At 41.9% G+C, this 20,097-nt stretch overlaps 1 protein-coding gene across 1 annotated transcript; it reads right to left on the bottom strand.

Moving 5' to 3' along the window:
* Nucleotides 1–9,597: 9,597 nt before the first annotated feature.
* Nucleotides 9,598–16,068, bottom strand: LOC128633099 (Fc receptor-like protein 3). The gene is made up of 9 exons (XM_053681825.1): nucleotides 15,919–16,068; nucleotides 14,283–14,427; nucleotides 13,279–13,569; nucleotides 12,799–13,074; nucleotides 12,376–12,693; nucleotides 11,788–12,054; nucleotides 10,814–11,062; nucleotides 10,452–10,568; nucleotides 9,598–10,068 (listed from the first exon to the last, which is right to left on the bottom strand). The coding sequence occupies exons 1-9, from the start codon at nucleotides 16,066–16,068 to the stop codon at nucleotides 10,022–10,024; spliced, it is 1,860 nt and encodes a 619-aa protein (XP_053537800.1). The 3' UTR covers nucleotides 9,598–10,021.
* Between the last annotated feature and the right edge of the window lie 4,029 nt (nucleotides 16,069–20,097).

The raw sequence follows: 20,097 nt of genomic DNA, 5'->3' as shown, positions 1-20,097 counted from the left end.
CTCAAGGTTCGTGACAGAATACTTCGCCTATTAATGGAGGCAGCGGGAAATCGCTGGCCGAACGCCATCGAGGGACATGGCCGGATGCTTAGCGAACATGATCAACGTCTCGCCTACCTAACTGAGCAGGTAGCTCGGCTAAATCAGGCTGCGCAGCCTGCTACGGTGCCGACCTCACGCTTCCCTCCCACTCCAGCGCCGGAGAAGTATGATGGAGATCCCGCACGCTGCCGGGGTTTTTTACTCCAGTGCTCCCTGTTTTTTTCCAAGTACCCAGACATGACGGAGAATCAGAAGATCATCCATTTCATGGAACTTTTAACCGGGAAAGCTCTCCTCTGGGCCACCACGGAATGGGAACAGGAAGGGAACAGCATCAGCACGTATGAGCAGCTGACGTCACGCTTCCGCACGGTATTCGATCACTCTCCAGATGGCCGGAAGACTGGGGAGGAGTTATTGTCCATGGCGCAGGGATCACAGAGTGTGGCGGATTACGCCCTCGAATTTCGCACTGTCGCCGCCCGGAGCGGATGGAATCTCAAAGCCATGTTCCGCCGGGGATTAAATGCTGACATCCTAACGGAGCTGGCGTGCCGCGATGACCTTTTGACCCTTGACTCACTCATCAGCGTAGCTATCCGCCTGGATCGTCTACTACGTAGCTGCTGCCCCGGAGGTGGTGAGGCGGAAGCACCAACACCTGAGTACTCTAGTGAACCCATGCAGCTGGGACAGACTCGGGTGAGCACGCAGGAACGAGAACGACGGCGCCGTGAACACCGTTGTTTCTACTGTGGTGAGAGGGGCCACTTCGTGCCGCAATGCCCTCTCAAACAGGGCTCCACCCAAGGGGAAGCCAAAACTGCCAGACCACTTCAGTCAGGGGTGAGTCCCGAACCCATTACCCAGCACTGTATTCAGTCTGCCTTCGTATTGCCCGTTATTGTGGGTTATTCAAGGGTTTCTTGTGTTTTAGAAGCACTGATCGACTCGGGAGCGGCGGGGAACTTCATTAGCCAAGAGACCATACACCAATATAATATCCCCGTTCGTCCTCTCCGCACCCCCCGCCGCGTATCAAGCCATTGATGGGGCCCCCATAGGAGATGGCATAATCACCCACTGCACCAAACCTGTTAACCTCCGAACCAGCGCCCTTCATCAGGAGACGATCACGTTCCATGTCATAGTGATGGCTCGACACCCCGTGGTACTCGGTCTCCCTTGGCTCGAACATCACAATCCCCAAATTTCGTGGGACCAAAGGGAGATCACACGCGGTCAGCGCACTGCATGTCTCACTGCTTTCAAGTCCCGGTGATCTCCGTAGCATCCACCTCCATTGAAAGCCCAGATAAGGCAGCTCACATTCCGATCCCCAGTGTCTACCACGACCTCATGGAGGTATTCAGTAGGAAGAAAGCGAGCGGACTACCTCCCCACCGTGATTACGACTGCGCTATTGATTTGCTCCCAGGCACTACACCACCACGAGGGAGGGTCTACCCGCTAACGATCACTGAGCAAAAGGCCATGGAAGAGTACATTCAGGAGGCGTTGCACCAAGGATATATACGACCATCCACTTCTCCCGCATCCGCGGGATTTTTCTTCGTGGAGAAGAAGGGAGGAGGTTTACGACCGTGCATCGACTACCGAGGACTAAACCAATGTTGCGTCAAGTACCGCTACCCACTCCCTCTAGTACCAGCCGCTTTGGAACAATTACGCACGGCCACCATTTTCACGAAACTGGACTTGCGCAGTGCATACAACCTGGTCCGGATCCGCGAGGGAGATGAATGGAAGACTGGATTCAGCACAACCTCAGGCCACTACGAGTACCAGGTCATGCCGTATGGGCTCTCGAACGCCCCCTCGGTCTTCCAATGTTTAATTAACGATGTGTTACGTGACATGCTGGGACGCCATGTGATCGCCTACATCGACGACCTACTGATATACTCTGACTCCCAGGAAGACCATGTTCACCACGTTCGCCAAGTGCTACAGCGACTGCTCCGTCACCAGCTATATGTGAAAGCCGAGAAGTGTGAATTCCACAAAACCACCATCACGTTTCTGGGCTACGTCATCAGCTCCGAGGGAATCTCCATGGACCAAGAAAAGGTCCAGGCGGTCGTAAGCTGGCCCACACCCACGACCATCAAGGAACTACAGAGGTTTCTGGGATTTGCAAACTTCTACAGGAGATTTATCAGGAATTTCAGTGTCGTCGCCAACCCCCTCACATCCCTGCTGAAGGGGAGACCCAAGCGTCTGGCATGGAATCCAACTGCCCAATCTGCCTTCGACAAGCTCAAGAAGGCCTTCACCACTGCACCCCTCATCAAACATCCAGACCCATCCAGACCGTTTATAGTGGAGGTGGACGCATCAGAAACCGGGGTAGGAGCCATTCTGTCCCAACGATTTGGAGAAAAACCAGAACTTCACCCGGTGGCCTTCTTCTCGCGAAAACTTTCCCCAGCTGAGAGAAACTACGATGTGGGGAATCGGGAGCTCTTGGCAGTTAAGTTAGCGCTGGAAGAGTGGAGACACTGGTTAGAGGGGGCTACTCATCAATTTGTTATCTTCACGGACCATAAGAACCTGGAGTACCTTCACACGGCAAAGCGACTCACACCACGCCAGGCCCGATGGGCCCTATTTTTCACTAGATTTCAATTCACGTTATCCTACAGACCCGGGTCCAAGAACACAAAGGCGGATGCCCTGTCTCGTCTTGATCAGACAGAACGGATCGACGAGCAGGAGGAATACATCATTCATCCCTCATGTGTTATCAGTGCACTAGAGTGGGAGCTGGACGTGGAACTAGAGCAGATTCCCCAGTCCCAAGTTCCTGTAAAGTGTCCTCCCGACAGACTCTTTGTACCTGAAGAGTACCGCCAAGAACTCATCATCTGGGCACACACGGTACTCGGTACGGGGCATCCTGGGACACAACGCACACACCATCTCCTGGAAGAGAAATACTGGTGGCCCAACATGATAGGAGACATACACAAGGTGGTGAAGTCCTGTTCATCGTGCGCACAAAGTAAAGTACCTCGGACCCTCCCCGCCGGGAGGCTCAAGCCTTTACCTATCCCCGAACGCCCATGGTCACACATATCTGTAGATTTCGTAATAGACCTGCCTAGATCCTAAGGAGATACCACTAATCTAGTCGCAGTGGACCGGTTCTCCAAGTCCGTACGCTTCATTCCCTTACCCGCTCTCCCCACTGCATTCAGGACAGCTGAAGTGCTATTCCAGCATGTGTTCAGGTATTACGGCATTCCGGAGGAGATTGTCAGTGACAGGGGCCCGCAGTTCACCTCCAGAGTGTGGTCCAGTTTCATGACCAAGCTGGGAGTAACAGTGAATCTCACCTCCTAGTATCACCCACAAGCCAATGGGCAAGCCGAACGAGTCAATCAGGAACTGGGACGTTTCCTCCGCACCTTTTGTGCCAACAACCCAGAGGACTGGAGCAAGTTCTTGCCATGGGCTGAATACGCCCAGAACTCACTAACGTCATTCGGCCACCAATCTCACCCCCTTCCAGTGCGTGCTCGGTTACCAACCCCCTCTGTTCCCGTGGAACGCAACCCCCACCGCAGCTCCGGCCGTTGACCACTGGTTCAAACGTAGTGAGCGTGTCTGGGCTGACACCCATCGACGCCTGAAGGAGACGACAGAGACGTATAAACACAAGGCAGATCGCCGCCGCAAAGAACACCCTTACTACCAACCAGGCGACCGGGTATGGTTGTCCACAAGAGACTTGAGACAAGCCCACGGTTGTAAAAAACTAGCGCCAAGGTATACTGGACCATTCAAGATCCTCAAGCGGGTCGATGAGGTCACCTACCGTCTGGAACTGCCACGACACAGCCGCATCTCCCCTTCATTCCACGTATCACGTCTCAAACCTGTTGTTAACGGTCCTCTAGCCACCGAAGTACCAGCTGAGACTCCTCTGAATCCTCTGGAGATTGATGGACAACCGGCTTACCGCGTCAAAAACATCCTCAAATCTAGATGCAGGAGGGGCAAGCTGGAGTATTTGGTCGAGTGGGAGGGTTACGGACCGGAGGAACAGTGCTGGGTGCCCAAACAGGATATACTGGATCCACAGCTCACCAAGGACTTTCACGTCACTCATCCTCATCTCCCAGGTCCACGATCCCGGGGGAGGCCAAGAAAGAACTCGGCTCCCGGAGTGAGCCCTTTGGGGGGGGGGTTCTGTCACAGCGCGGTCCGATCAGAACTCAAATTCCCAAGATGCAATGCTCACTTCTCAGGCACGCATGCACTCACCATCCCCGGAGTTCTGATCAGACACACCTGGCACCTATCACACACACACACTAGTACTTAGGAAGGACATCCACCCGGGATCTGCGCGAAGTATACGCTCAGTAACTTAGTTTGCTGCGTTACCAAGCTCTTCTAGTTCATTGTTTCTTATGATCTTCGACCCTCGCTTCTCGTCTCGACTACGCTATCTGGATATCCCCATTTGGATTGTTCGCCCGATCGCTTGACCCTTGCTGACTCTATGACTACGCTTCCGGAACTTCCCGACTCTACTCGGTTCACTCGCCTCCCGCGCCTGCTTCCGTACCATCTCAAGGTTCGTGACAGTGACCAGGTTAGTACAGGCTAAAATCCAGGTGTAGGTGGAGCATTGGGGCACGGCAACTGAGATTTTAGAGTCCAGGCTAATGACTTTAGTTAAGTGTACGTAGATTCTACAGACTCGATAGGAAATTTCCATTTAGGACAACGTAAAGTTGATCGACCAAATCTAAATAGGGTGAAGTCTAAACCTCTGATTATTGTAATATTTCCTAGTTAATGTGTACATAGGAAACTGCGGCATGATTATATAAAGCTAATTTTAACTCCGATATTATTGGTCTATCTCTGTAAATTTTGTTGGTCATGACCTCTGGCTAGAAATAACATTACTATAATTAAGTGTTACTATCTAAGGGGACTTAACAAACTACGTTTTAGAAAAGGGCAAGCATGGGCAGCCATGTAAATAGTATTAGTCAATTACCTCTGGCTAATGACCAAGACTGGCGAGTTTGTGACCGTGACATCCGCGTACACGACCAGCACGAGACTGAGCGACATCGAATCCGAATGAATGAGCACAATTTAGAGTGTAGAATAAACTAGAATTAATTACATGTAAAAGATCGAAAGTATTTACAGATCTGTGATCTACAAATAACTAGGAAACAAATACAACATTGAGGTTTTTACAGTTGGAGTCAGATTTAATTTAAGAGAGATTAAAGCAATTTATTTGCATTGTGTTTATTGTTAAAAAATTACACAGATTTGAATAAACCTTATAAAATTTACAACACACATTGTTAATGACTAGGGATGGGATATATTGGTGCAGCCCCTTTATTGTGAGACACATCATGGATCTGTTAAACAGCAGCACTGTCACTGAGAACATTAGCAGAAACAAAGCAGTCTATACACTCAGACAATCTTATATGCCCGCATCAGCAGAATTAATACCATCACATGTCGATTGTCCTTTAGTCTGTGCCATGGAAACAGCTGAATTCAAACTGGCATGAAACTCAAGTATGGATAATTAGTCATCACACTGACCAGATATTAAGAGAGCGTAAAAACAGTGACACAGACTGTACCATTCAGTACATGTAAGTTCTACATACACACACACACACACACACACACACACACACACGCATGCGTGTTTGTCTCAAATTCCCACAGATAATTAATAATATTCTACACATAAATCTAACCCTTACCTCAACCTCAGTAACCAAAATAAAAGCTTTTTTTTTTTAAAAATTCTCACAAGGGCTCAACTCATATAAACTAACTCACATAACTGATATGGATATACACAGATACGACCAAGTGATCTTTCTAAAGTATAAATCACATATTAACCACATCACACAGGACATTAGACTTCATCTGAACATATTGTTTTAAACCACCACTCACTCTAATGAAGACACAAAGAAAACATTTACTCACAGATCATCACACGGACTGGATGGAGCTCCATCCTGTCACACTGATGAAGGACTGACTGATCAGTGGTATGTGTTAAAGCCACTACACTTCCTGTGTTCTTACCCACAGAGAGAAAGACTTCCGTTCTGATGCAACTTTTTATGTGAATCCAACAATTTTCAGAACATAACTTTATTCAACCCCTGAACTTGTACAGTTCCTCTGCTTCTTCACTCAGGTTCATAATTGATCTCAACAAGACATCCAGTGGAACTTTCTGGAAAGCTTTCTATCATGTTTGATTGAATAAGCAAGCTAACTCTTTTAAAAGAATGAGGTCTTTCCTAAATCAAGAAACTTTTCTAATCTGTCAGATTCACCTCAGGTTTTGGGTTTGATGCAGACCATAAAGATCAGAAAAGTTCACTGGACATGATGTCAGAACCTCCTATGAAGCTGGGAGGCAGGGCTTCTGCTAGTCACAAAATAGGGTAGTTAAATGGCATTTTCTTTTATTACTGATGGAGGACATTGTTAAAAAAATGAAGAAAACATGCATACTAAACATACAAATTAATATATCTTTTTTTAATTAATTTTTTTTAAATTAATGAACTGATTATTTTTGAGGCCCCAGCAGAGATATGCTGCCCTGTGCATAGTGTGTGGTCTGCATGAACTATATGAAATAGCTATTTAGTTACTGAGGTGAAGGTTATGGTTAAGGTTAGATTTAAGTTAGGTTTAGATTTAAGGCGTGTCAGTGGGTGGCACAGTGGTGCAGAAGGTAGCAGTTGCCACCTCACAGCTCCAACATCTCCTGTTTGACCCTGAGCTCAGGATACTGTCTGTGTGGAGTTACTGCATGTTCTCCTCAAGTTCATATTGGTTTGTTGTTTTTGTAATTTTGCGAGTTTTTTTTTTTTTTTTTTTTTTTTTTTTTTGACGTCACGCTAAGGAAACCAAGCGAACCATCTCAGCTTTGGACTCAATCCATTTTCTTCAGTGGGCTTTCCTAGATCTCCAAGATCTGTATGATGGGATTTTTGCCTACCCTGTATATTTTCTTGTTGACTCTCAGCTCTGTTTTTCATGCCTAGCAGACCCAAAGCCCGGCAAGAAGCAATGGCTAAGGTTCATGTTGTCCCGGGTTTTTGGCCCAGCCTGCCAGTGGGCACAGCATCTAGTAGCCATGGGATCCAGGAGACTTGAAAATGTAACTCAGACTGTGGGACTATTCGAAATGGGGTTCGGCAGTCCAGAATCCGGGGCCACCCTGGAGGATCTTTTGGAGGAGGCCTGCCTCACAGAAACACCTGCCTTGCCGTTCACCACCTATTATGAGCAGGTAAACTGGGTGACCCACAAGGCGGTCTCATCCCCAGAGCTCCAGCATGAGACCCGAGAAGTGGTCTCACCTGCCAATCTCCAACCGGAGGTCAACATGGCGATCTCCTCCCCAGAGCTCCAACGTGAGACCCATGAGGTGGTCTCATCCCCAGAGCTCCAGCATAAAGTCAGGTTCCTGCTAGAGGTCAACGAGGTGTCCTCCCAAGCCATGTTTCTGTTTGAGGTCGAAGGGACAACCTCTTAAGCCAAGTCCCTGTCCGAGGTTGAAGAGGCGACCTCTCAACCAAGTTCCTGTTCGAGGTCGAAGAGATGGCCTCTCAAGCCAAGTTTCTATCCGAGGAGTGAACAGTGCTCATCGCCATAGTAACTTCTGTGTTTTTGCAGTTATCCACTTTTTTACCCAACTGTGATAATGTAGACTGGCTTGCGGAGTTCTACATTTTTTATTTATTTATATGCTTTGCTGTAGCACAAGCACAGTTTGTTGATGTCATACATTTTTGCAAGCATATCTGATTTGCAGTACGCACAGTATGCCTGACTCATCCTCAATTACTGGCTTCAGCCAGCATTTAAATTCAGCTACAGACTCCCACTCTTTTCCATACTTCTGACTGTACACTTTTGATTGAGACGTGTTTACTGATGTTGTAAGTTCTGTTCAAGATCAAACATTCATGACCAACTATATTCATTGAGTTTTAACTGTGGTTGGTGAACTATTCAAACATATCAAGTAAGTTTAGCAAACAAAACACCAGAGAAATACATTTTTCTTGAAATGTTGAAAACCTTTTTCAAGACTAGCGTCATGTTCATCTGAGGTGAGTGTGCTAGCATGTAATAATGTTACTGAAGGCTTTGGCCCTTTTCAGGTTGTTAATGCTACTTTGTGGAGGAAATTCTAAATTTATTGTGACTTCCCAACCAAACAATTGTAGTCTGAACTGAATGTGTTTAAAAGATTTGACCAAAAAAATGAAGTTTGTCTCATTCTACACATGCTGTTGCAGCTGCAGTCAGCTAACATTGATTGCTGCTGCTGCATCTGTGCCTGGCTATTGAGCTAGCTCAGATGTTACTACTGCTGGTGTCACTAATGCACTTTTGCAGACAGGCAGACAGACCGTGTGTTGTGACCGAGTGTGTGGCAGAGAAAATGGTTTTTGCTTCATTTAAAGAGAAAATGTGACTCAAATTTTAGCGTTTGAGTCACTTTTCAAAAGTTGTTAAGTTCAAAAGTAGCTAAATTTGTTGCTAAGGGCTTTTGGGGGGAAATAATTTGCCCGGGTAGTCTGAAGAGTTGCTAAACATCGCTAAACAAAATTGCTATGTTGGCATTCATGCCTTTATCACTCATAAGAGATCCCCATTAGGAGGAATGTCCCACCCCACAGCTGAACTGGAAGTTTTGATTGTTTTTTAACCAAATCAGACCTGTCTGTTATTACCTGAAGTGCTGGGTCACCACCCCAGTAGTTTGAAAAGTGCCAGGTCAAATGCCAGCTCGCCTTTCCACTGATCCAGTGGCCCTGCAGTCAGTAGTCTCGCAGTTGCAGTTACAGGACCCTGCACTTCCTCAATTAAACGCTAAGTGGAGACAGTGACTTGTTTAAGTACCGACATTGTCAAGGTTGATACATTTATATTTATTCATTTAGCAGATGCTTTCATTCAAAGCGACTTACAAATGAGAAAATACAAGCAAATTTGTTTGCTTGTACAAACAAAGTGATTCTTTGTTTGTTTGGCTGCTTTAACTAAAAATAGTCTCTAGAAATTCTAAAGAGATAAAAAAAAAATATTCTGGCTAGAAAGATAATGCTGGGTATAATACAGCAGTGCAAAACTTTTGCCTCTTTTAGTTTTTGTATTTAAAATAAAAACAGGGTCTACAGGTCAACTGTCAAATGTGTGTGTGCGTGTGTGTGTGTGTGTGTGTGTGTAGATAAATAGATAGATAGACAGATAGATAGAGAAACATCACAAAGACAACACAGTTGATAAACAAATCTTTTTAATAACTTTTTAATAAAACAAACATATAATAACCCCATCCAGGGTGTACCCGCCTTGTGCCCCGTGCTTCCTGGGATAGGCTCGAGGTTCCCCACGACCCTGTAGGATAAGCAGTATCAAAAATGGATGGATGGATGGATAAACATGTAATAATAACAATAAAAATAACAACAATAATAATAATGATGATGATGATGATTAAAAAAATCTTATTATTATTATTATTACAATTATAATAATGAAACATATTAAACAAGATTGATAACCAAGATTATGTTAGTACTTAAAAATATCTATATGGAAAATTATAACACACAGTTACAGCCATGTTGGGTGACTTTTGTCTGGGTATTTTGGAGAAGCACAGCACAAGCCTCACGAATTATAAAAACTAACTATTACTATTTGTTTTTCTTTTATTCAATACTTGGAATTTGACATTAGCAACATGTAGGCCTTAATATTGAGTTCACACAATGTAATTAGTTCCATCGTGACCCCATGAGGAGGTGTGTAGGCTTCAGAAAAACAAAAGTGTAGAGAAAATAATTTATCAAGTGACAAATCAATATTATTTCACAATCACAAAACCTCTTTTTTTATAGATGACCATTGTTCACTCCTCTATAACAGCGTTCTGTGTGTTGTCTTCCTCAGTCTGAACTGTCGAATAAAGAAATAAAAAAGAGTTCACATAAAGTTTATTACAGGTATTTATGAAATAAAAGTCCTCAAATGGCATTTGATATTATTCTAAGCACAATTCCTGAGCATGAATATTTTTTTAGGAATGTACTAAGAGAATGCTGTGTTTGAAAATAAACAGTAATTATATTAATAATGTTGATCAGTGACTCTCTTTTAATTATAACATCCCATTTTTAATGATTGCCTAAAGCCATATCAACATCCTGCCTTCTAAATCGTACAAAAATAGCTTCATTACATAACACACATTTCCATGGCAGCGTAATGGAGTTTACAAAATCATTCAATATCCTTCTGCACTATTTCTGAATCATGTACGTGATTGAAAATGTTCTTACCGCGAGCTCTGTAACACTTCACTGCCAGAATGATGGTCAGCTGCAGATACACAGAGACCGTCACTAGACTACTGATCAGTCTGAGCACTGACATTGGAGCTTCTGCATGTGACCGACCTGATACGGAGTAAAATAATCATTATAATATTGTGTAAGATAATATTCTTAAACACTCCACATAGTCTAAAGATAAAACTAATCTTATTAATAAAAAATGCTGTTACTGGAAAATAATCAACTTCAGGGTGGAAACAGTAACTCAGATTCACACTGGGCTGCGTCACATCACCTCATCATTGATTATTTTCCCATAACCCTGTCAGGTTTACTTACTAAATAAACTAAATAAAGTGATTTCTCACCTCTGACTGAAACCCAGCTTTTCGGTGACTCTCCTCTCTCTGGGTGTTTACAGTGGTAGAAACCTTCATCTGACTTTGAGACAGAACTGATGGTCATCTCTCCTGTAGTCTTCTTCTGCAGGACTGAACCATCTTTATAGAAATCAACACCAGAAACTGAGATATTTGAGTTGCGAGATAAACAATGTAAAGTCAGAGGATGTCCCTCAGTCACAGGATGGACAGGACTGTCCAGGATCACATCACCATCTGTAGGAAAGAGAAAGAAGACACTGAAATCAGAAAGTGTGTAAAATACAGTACTGATTTTAACACCGAGAGCTACAGTAAATCAGTGGTAGATATCAGAGAGAGTGTACACAGTGCAGCGCTCACAGAGTCTTCATGTGTGAAGGAGAAGATATGCTTAAATGCCAGTTTTATCAGTAACATTCAGATGTGAAAGCAGCTTTCACTGTAATATTCTTAACATCCTGAAACTAAACTAGTCTTCACGAGTCTCTCTCTCTCTCTCTCTCTCTCTCTCTCTCTCTCTCTCTCTCTCTCTCTCTCTCTGTGTGTGTGTGTGTGTGTGTGTGTGTGTGTGTGTGTGTGTGTGTGTGTGTGTGTTCTGCTCATCTCTGTCTACCTTGTTCTTTATGCTAGTAATAAAGGTGATACTGACATCCAGAAGGTCTCATCTCTCTGTATTCTTTTTTCCTCTTTTTTATTCTCTGAGTCTGATCTTTGTGTGCAGATGTGTGTATAAACCTCTGTGTCTCAGATCTCTGCAGCCCTGAACACAGCGCTATCTGTTGGTCTTTTGTTAGAATCGACTGAATAAAAACATCAAATCTGTGTCACACTAGAAACTGCACTCAGTTTCTTTATAACAATATTATAATTTCTTTTCAACAATCCAGCAGATTATAAAAGTGTTATCTTTATTCCTGTATATTGTACATCTATTACTGATGAGAACATTGAAGACTCACTGTGCACTGTGATGTTGACAGGATTACTGCGTCCTCCAGATTCAGACTGACACCAGTAAACTCCAGTGTGTGATGTAGAGAGGAAGCTGATGTTACATGTAGATCCTGAAACTGAAGGACAATCAGACACTGTCTCACTGTGTGTGTATCTTCTCACTGTCCATCCAGTAGAGTCACTCTGGTCCTCACAGCTCAGTGAGAGAGAGTCAGCAGTAAAGTGTTGAGTTCTGCTGGGATTGATGATCAGAGACACTGGAGGAGATTCACCTGAAACACACACATTATAATTCAGATCTTATTCTGAAAATTAACATGTATTTTATCATGATGTTAATTTCAGTGTACAGTTTAGTAAACATGTGTAACATTAAAATTACCACAGGACTAATACTTGTTCTGATTTGACAATGATATCTGAATAAAAATCTACTATCAGGTGCTTATTCAGCTGCTTTACACATTCCTCACTAAGGAGTTTAAATATAAACAGTTATTACACAACACATTAGCACATATACAACACTTAATATTAATAAATGTACATTTGCTACACTCCAACTCAACACTATTGTTGATTTATTTCCTCACCAGTGATCCACAGTGGCTGTAGGTTACTGTCCCGTGTGTGAAAGACTGATTCTCCTCTCTCTGCTCTGCACATATAAACTCCTGTGTGATTCACAGTAACAGGACTGAGAGTGTAGGAGCGTCCAGATCCTCTGCTGCTGTCTGAGAGGAGCGCTGTACTGTACCTGAGGGAACCCTGACTGTCTCTGGAGGGAACCTCTGTGTACCAGCTGAATGTCCAGCCTGTAGAGGAGTGTTTAACCTCACAGCTTAGAGTCACTGAGTCTCCTTCAGTCAGCCAGCGCAGTGGAGACACACTCACTACTGCCTCTGCTGCATCTGATGGACAACAAATGTAAATAAATAAAATCAAATAAAGTCATACAGAGTGGTAATCTTGTTAAAAATAATTAATGACAAGATAAAATAAACTCACACACTCACCTGATACAGTGAGTGTAACAGCATCACTGATCTCTGAGCTCTGAGAGTCACTGCTTCTCCTCCCTCTGCAGGTGTATTCACCACTCTTATCATTTATAACTGAGCTGAAGCTGAACTCCTGTGTTATGTGGTATGGGTAAAATGTTTTATCTTTCTTATACCAGCTGTATTTCCACTCAGTGTCTCCTCCTCCCTGTATTTCACATCTGAGAGTCACAGTCTCTCCTCTGAACACATGTTTATCAGGCTTTATGGTCACCACAGCTTTAGGACTCTCTACAGAAACATAATTTTATTATTAATTTTATTATTTTATTTTTATTTTATTATTAACCCAAATACAAACACATTTCAATAATGTACAGTTCTAATACTACAACTGCTATATATTTAAGTGATTAGTGATGATGCAGTGTATATGTATGTAATAATATATAAAGTCTGTGAAGTGGCAGTGTTTTGCAACCTGTTTTTACTCACCAGTAACATTTACCCAGAGTGCATCACTGTAGTGTGTGTAGTAGACTGGGTTTCCTCTTCCAGCTCTGCACCTGTACTGACCCCCATCAGAGACTCTAACTGCGCTGTATGTTTTAGTGTAGTAGTCTGTTTCAGTTTCAGTCTCAGTCTCAGTGCTCTGTGTGGGTTTGATCCAGTAAAACTTCCATCCAGCAGACTGCGGCTTCAGTGTACAGGACAGAGTCACGTAGTTTCCTTTCAGTACAGCTCCTTCACGACTTGATGTGAGTTCAGGTTTAGGTTTTTCTGCAGCTGGAGATGAAACACACAGTTCAGGATGTTAACTGTTCATGTTCTGCTCTCAGAGTGTTTAACACACTAATCACTACTACAGACAAACACACTATTACTGATACACTGTAAAGACTCCTCTCATAGCCAAATTATTCATGAATATCTGTCAAAATATTTTATGGTATTTATCAAAGTACTTTAGTTTTTGTGAGAGTAGATTTAATGTGAAGTACATTGTTCTCTTATTCAAGTAAAAGTGTAAAGACAAAATGTACTGCATTATGTTTGACTGTTATTTAAAACATCCTTCAATATAAAATATTTGAACCAGCAGAATGCATTTTATTATTTCATTTTACACTTAATGCAATAATAATAATAGAAGAGACATATTGCCATTAATATTATTTATTATTGGATAAACCTGGGACATTTTCATGTTCAGCATTTTGCAGCACATTGAGTCAGCAAATAAATAAAAATCACATCTTTAGTCTTCATCGACTGCATTTCACATCATCATCTCAAAGTCCAACATCTTTACTGCAGATCACACTTTGTATGCATATTGTGCAGCTCTAATCTACACCAGTACTGAGTGCTGAGGTGAACCTGAGGTTAATGAGTGCTGAAGAGATGATCACACTCACCTGATACAGTCAGTGTAACAGCATCACTGGTGTGTGAGGAGTGTGAGCCTCCTCTCTCTCTTCCTCTACAGGTGTATTTACCTGCATGAGATGTTTCAGCACTACTGATTCTGTACTCCTGTTCACTACTGACACCAGAACCATCTTTATTCCAGCTGTAGATCCAGTCAGAGTCCTCTTCATCCTGTATGTCACATCTGAGAGTGACAGTCTCTCCTCTGTACACCTGTTCATCAGGATTTATGGACACCACAGGTTTTGGGAGCACTGTACAAAGATAATAAAATATTTCCTGAAATAATTAGTATGCTTTTGATTGATTGGTTTTCATGAGTGTAGAGTGTTTAGAAGATTTTGGAGAAGAATGTAACATTACACATGTAAATGTTTTGGACAAGTTATAACCACTTGCACCAAAAAGTCCAGCGTCTTCAACAGATCCTGATTATAATCATTTGGTATTGTGTTAGCTGTATTTATAGTACAGTATTATTCTGATTTGTTTAATAAAATGAACAGGAGATTCCTTTAACCCATTTATTTGCCATCACATTTTATTCTGTATAATTCCATGTTTTGGTCATTGATAAGGAAGCAGAGTGGAGCAACAGAAAAAAAATCCTACAATTACTCGTGATCCTGATGTGATCTGGCTCCAGGTCTCTTATGTATGATTTCCAAAGTGATTAGTCAGCACTTATAGAGACAAAGCAGGTGATTTATTTACAGCTTTAAGGCCTCTGGTATCAGACTCAGTACTCAGAGACTGGACTGATACACACAAAGACACACACACTCTCTCTCTTTGAAATATTTGCACATTCTTGCATTTTTTGCTGCTACTGTATAATAAAAAATATATAGTATCTAATTTTTATTACTATATACACTGTATATACACTTTACCTGGCTGCTACCACTATAACTGCTATGTCCGTGTTTGGAATAATCTAATCTGCTGAATACTAAGTCATAGCATGTTATGTTTACATTTAAAGAATTTTTACATTATATTGTTACTCCTTGGCATCTATCTTTTGCACTACCTGTTATATCAGAAACTTTCACACTAAAACTGGGTACTGTTCGGCTGTACTGTACTGTCCTGTGTTGTTAGCACACGTCTGCACGTGCACTTTATGTAGAATGTTTGTAGATCTTATTTAGTTCTGTGTCGTCTCATGTGGTTAGTGTGGTGTTTTATGTAGAACCATGGTCCTAGAGGAACGTTGTTTCGTTTCACTGTGTACTGTACCAGCTGTATCTGACTGAAATGATAATAAAGCTACTTGAACACGCTGTACATTCTTTCTATATTGATCATAATTTAATATTCTGTAGTGAGTGTTTCAGCACTAATGTCTGTGTTTCAGTTACAGTTATAAACAGTTATATATTATGAGTCTGATTAACATGAGTGCTGTGTAATTATAATTTCCATCTTTCTCCTACCATGAGATTTATTATCCCTACATAACACTGATAACTCTGTCTCCAGTGTAGACGGAGCTCTGAGGATTCACTCTCACAGTCAGTTTGGGTTTTTCTGTTGATATGAAATGATGATGATATTAAAGTTTTCCTCTTTACAACATAAACAATAGTTTTATCATCTTAATCAGATGATTTGTGTCTAATAATGTATTTATATTCTGCGATTAACACACACACACACACACACACACACACACACACACACACACACACACACACACACCTGACACAGTGAGTGTAACAGCGTTGCTGGTCTCTGAGGTCTGAGAGTCGCTTCTTCTCCGTCCACTGCAGGTGTATTTAGTGCTGAGAGATTCTGCAGCAGTGAATGAATATTTACTGTTCTCAGTGTAGAAGAGTATTTGGACACCATCTTTATACCAGTGGTACATCCACTCAGTGTCTGCATGTCCTCGTATTTCACATGTGAAAGTGACTTCCTGTCCACTGAATATCTGTCCATCAGGCTGCAGAGTCAGAACGGCTTTTGGTCTCTCTGTACAGTTACAACAAATACATCAAATCAGTCAAACACACCCTTCTCTGACCATCTGATATTTAATCAGTGTGTTTTGTAATGATTATGTGTATCAGTGCATGTTACAGGAGTGTAAGATCAGACATGTACCTATCACTGAGAGAGTCACTTCATTACTCAGTGGTGTTGACCGTCCATTAATAGACCCGTAACATCTGTATTTGTGACTCTGATCTACATTTATAGTGTAGAAATTTTCAGCAGATCTGTGAACATTAACACCATCTTTGTACCAGTGGTACGGTCCATTTCCTCCTGAAATCCTACATGTGAGTGTAACCGTCTCTCCTCTGAATATCTGTGGTGAATTCGGCTCCACAGACAGAACTGGTTTAATCTCTGCTGGAAAAGTCAAAAAGCAAACACACACTGTCAATGTAAATAACTTAAATTCTGCATGACAATGTACAAACAATCTTCTCCACTTTAATACAAATACAACATGTACAAAACATAGGCAATAAAATATGTATAAATCACCTTGAGCTTGTCCGACTCGGATAAGTGGAATAAGCACTAAAAAGGGAAGAGGAACAGAGAATATGATGTAACGCTGACTCGATTCTTTTCTTTAAGAAGACAAATGAGAACAATGTCATATACTGCAACAAAAAAAAATCTATATTCAGTTTCACTTCAGCTATAAGAAATGCAATATATCGACCTGTTTCAATAATGAATGGAGTTTAGAAAAAGCTATTTTCACTCAGGTCACTATGCTGCTCATTACTGTCTCATGTTTAATCTGATCCACATCTGCTAATCTGAAGCTGGATTACAACACTTCCTTCTCTGTGTCTCACATGAAAAAGGCGCTCCTGTTCACTAAAGCTGTGGTGTAATACATACAGCCTGCAGGATGATGTGTCATATATGATGAAAAACCCAATCTCAGTAGCACACACAGGTTAATGAACACACTCTGGCTAGGATTGTGCAACGTGCTGAAAAATGTCTGTCAGAGAAACATCTGTGACAATAACTCTCGAGTGTTTCAGAGGAAATACAACTGTATATTTCTGCTAGGAAATAAACCACAACCCCACTTGTATAATTTGCTCCCAGCAAATGGCTGTGCCTAAATAATTTCTATATTTGAAGGCACTACAAAAACAATTTTTTAGAAAAGGGCAAGCATGGGCAGCCATGTAAATAGTATTAGTCAATTACCTCTGGCTAATGACCAAGACTGGCGAGTTTGTGACCGTGACATCCGCGTACACGACCAGCGCGAGACTGAGCGACATCGAATCCGAATGAATGAGCACAATTTAGAGTGTAGAATAAACTAGAATTAATTAAATGTAAAAGATCGAAAGTATTTACAGATCTGTGATCTACAAATAACTAGGAAACAAATACAGCATTGAGGTTTTTACAGTTGGAGTCAGATTTAATTTAAGAGAGAGTCAAACAGATTTGGAAATAGAGATTTAATCATCTAAATGTATTCACAACGCTTCGAAAAGACAGAAACACGCAGGAATCCTTCTACTACGTCGCTGGATAGCGTCGTTGGACCAGTGAGTGGACCCTTACAAAGCTAACTGCAGCTCTGAGACAGAAGCAGTCGATTTTCACTCATCATTATGAGATGAATAACTGCTGCTGTGAAGGAAAGTATCAACCAAATATCAACCAAAAGCTTAAAACAATTTATTTGCATTGTGTTTATTGTTAAAAAATCACATGAATAGATTTGAATAAACCTTATAAAATTAATAACACATATTGGTAATGACTAGGGATGGGATATATTGGTGCAGCCCCTTTATTGTGAGACACATCATGGATCTGTTAAACAGCAGCACTGTCACGGAGAACATTAGCAGAAACAAAGCAGTCTATACACTCAGACAATCTTATATGCCTGCAGAATTCAGCAGAATTAATACCATCACATGTCGATTGTCCTTTAGTCTGTGCCATGGAAACAGCTGAATTCAAACTGACATGAAACTTAAGTATGGATAATTAGTCATCACACTGACCAGATATTAAGAGAGCGTAAAAACAGTGACACAGACTGTACCATTCAGTACATGTAAGTTCAACACACACACACACACACACACACACACACACACACACACACACACACACGCATGCATGTTTGTCTCAAAGTCCCACAGCTAATTAATAATATTCTACACATAAATCTAACCCTTACCTCAACCTCAGTAACCAAAATAAAAGCTTTTTTTCAAGCAAAAATAAAAAATTCTCACAAGGTCTCAACTCATATAAATGATATGGATATACACGGATACACCTAAGTGATCTTGATAAAATGTAGATAATGTCCTAATCACACATTAATCTCATCACACAGGACATTAGACTTCATCTGAACATATTGTTTTAAGCCGCCACTCACTCTAATGAAGACACAAAGAAAACATTTACTCACAGATCATCACACGGAGTGGACGGAGCTCCATCCTGTCACACTGATGAAGGACTGACCAACCTGTGGTCTGTGTTAAAGCCACTACACTTCCTGAGTTCTTACCCACAGAGAGAAAGACTTCCGTTCTGATGCAAGTCGATGTGCTTTTTATATAAACGCTACCTCTATGCTCCAAGAAATTATAACAACAATTTTCAGAACATAACTTTATTCAACTCCTGAACTTGTACAGTTCCTCTGCTACTTCACTCAGGTTCATGATTGATCTCAACAAGACATCCAGTGGAACTTTCTGGAAAGCTTTTTATCTCGTTTGATTGAGTAAGCAAGCTAACTCTTTTAAAAGAATGAGGTCTTTCCTAAATCAAGAAACTTTTCTATTCTGTCAGATTTACCTCAGGTTTTGAGTTTGATTCCATAAAGATCAGAAAAGTTCACTGAACGTGCTGTCAGAACCTCCTATGATGATTGGCTATACTAAATTGCCCCTAGGTGTGAATGTGTGTGCATGTTGCCCTGCACTGGGCTGACGTCCCATCGACGGTGTATTCCTGAATCACATCCAGTGTTCCTGGGATAGGCTCCAGATCCACTGTGACCCTGACCAAGATAAAACGGTCACTGAGGAGTTATTAATATAGTTTGTATTAGCAGATGTAAGTGCAGCTGCATGTTTGATACTCAGGTGAATTCTTTGCTGCACAGACCATAATAGTCACAAAAATAGCACTTTGGGTAGGAGTCAGTAGACTCTGTAAGTCTGAGGTAATGCTTAGATGGTTTAATTTAAGGCCTATTTGTTTCCAGGAAAGACCAACATAGACTAACCACAACTGCTAAAAGCAAACACACACACACACACACACACACACACACACACACACACACACACACACACACATTTAATTCTGTCTTTGTGACCAGAATGAGATAAGATGCTACACACTATAGTAGACTGTGTATCATGTAAAATGAATCTTGCAAACACGTACAAACTCGATGTGATTAGTGAAAGGTGATTCCAATATTTAGATTTTTATAATAAATGGTAAAATGGTAAATGGTTTTATCCAAAGCGCTTTACACTGTGTCTCATTCACCCATTCACACACACACTCACACACCAACGGAAGCAGAGCTGCCATGCAAGGCGCTAACTTGCCATTGGGAGCAACTTGGGGTTCAGTGTCTTGCCCAAGGACACTTTGGCATGTGGACTCATGTGGGCCGGGAATCAATCCGCCAACCCTTCGATTAGTGTACAACCCGCTCTACCACCTGAGCCACAGCCGCCCCTATAATAAATTTGAGCGTACATATTTTCATCCATTTGATTTGGATAAACACACGACATATGATAATATGCTAGCCTAATTTGCATTACTTTAACATGAAATAATGTTGTCTTCAAATCGACTCTTAGCTGCATTATTTAAGCTCTTTCTCTGCACTTT

This window comes from Ictalurus punctatus, chromosome 7, assembly GCF_001660625.3.
Source record: "Ictalurus punctatus breed USDA103 chromosome 7, Coco_2.0, whole genome shotgun sequence".
NCBI classification, from domain to species: domain Eukaryota; kingdom Metazoa; phylum Chordata; class Actinopteri; order Siluriformes; family Ictaluridae; genus Ictalurus; species Ictalurus punctatus.
The sequence above is the reverse complement of the archived record's forward strand: the minus strand, read 5'-3'. Positions and strand labels throughout refer to the sequence as shown.

Excerpts from the sequence above, each read along its gene's own strand:
- LOC128633099 (XM_053681825.1), bottom strand. The coding sequence starts at position 16,068 with ATGGTGTCCAAATACTCTTCTACACTGAGAACAGTAAATATTCATTCA. Across the intron at positions 12,694-12,798 it reads TGTTACACTCACTGTATCAG|ATGCAGCAGAGGCAGTAGTG; the intron begins GTGAGTGTGTGA and ends GTTGTCCATCAG. Across the intron at positions 12,055-12,375 it reads ACAGCCACTGTGGATCACTG|GTGAATCTCCTCCAGTGTCT; the intron begins GTGAGGAAATAA and ends TGTGTGTTTCAG.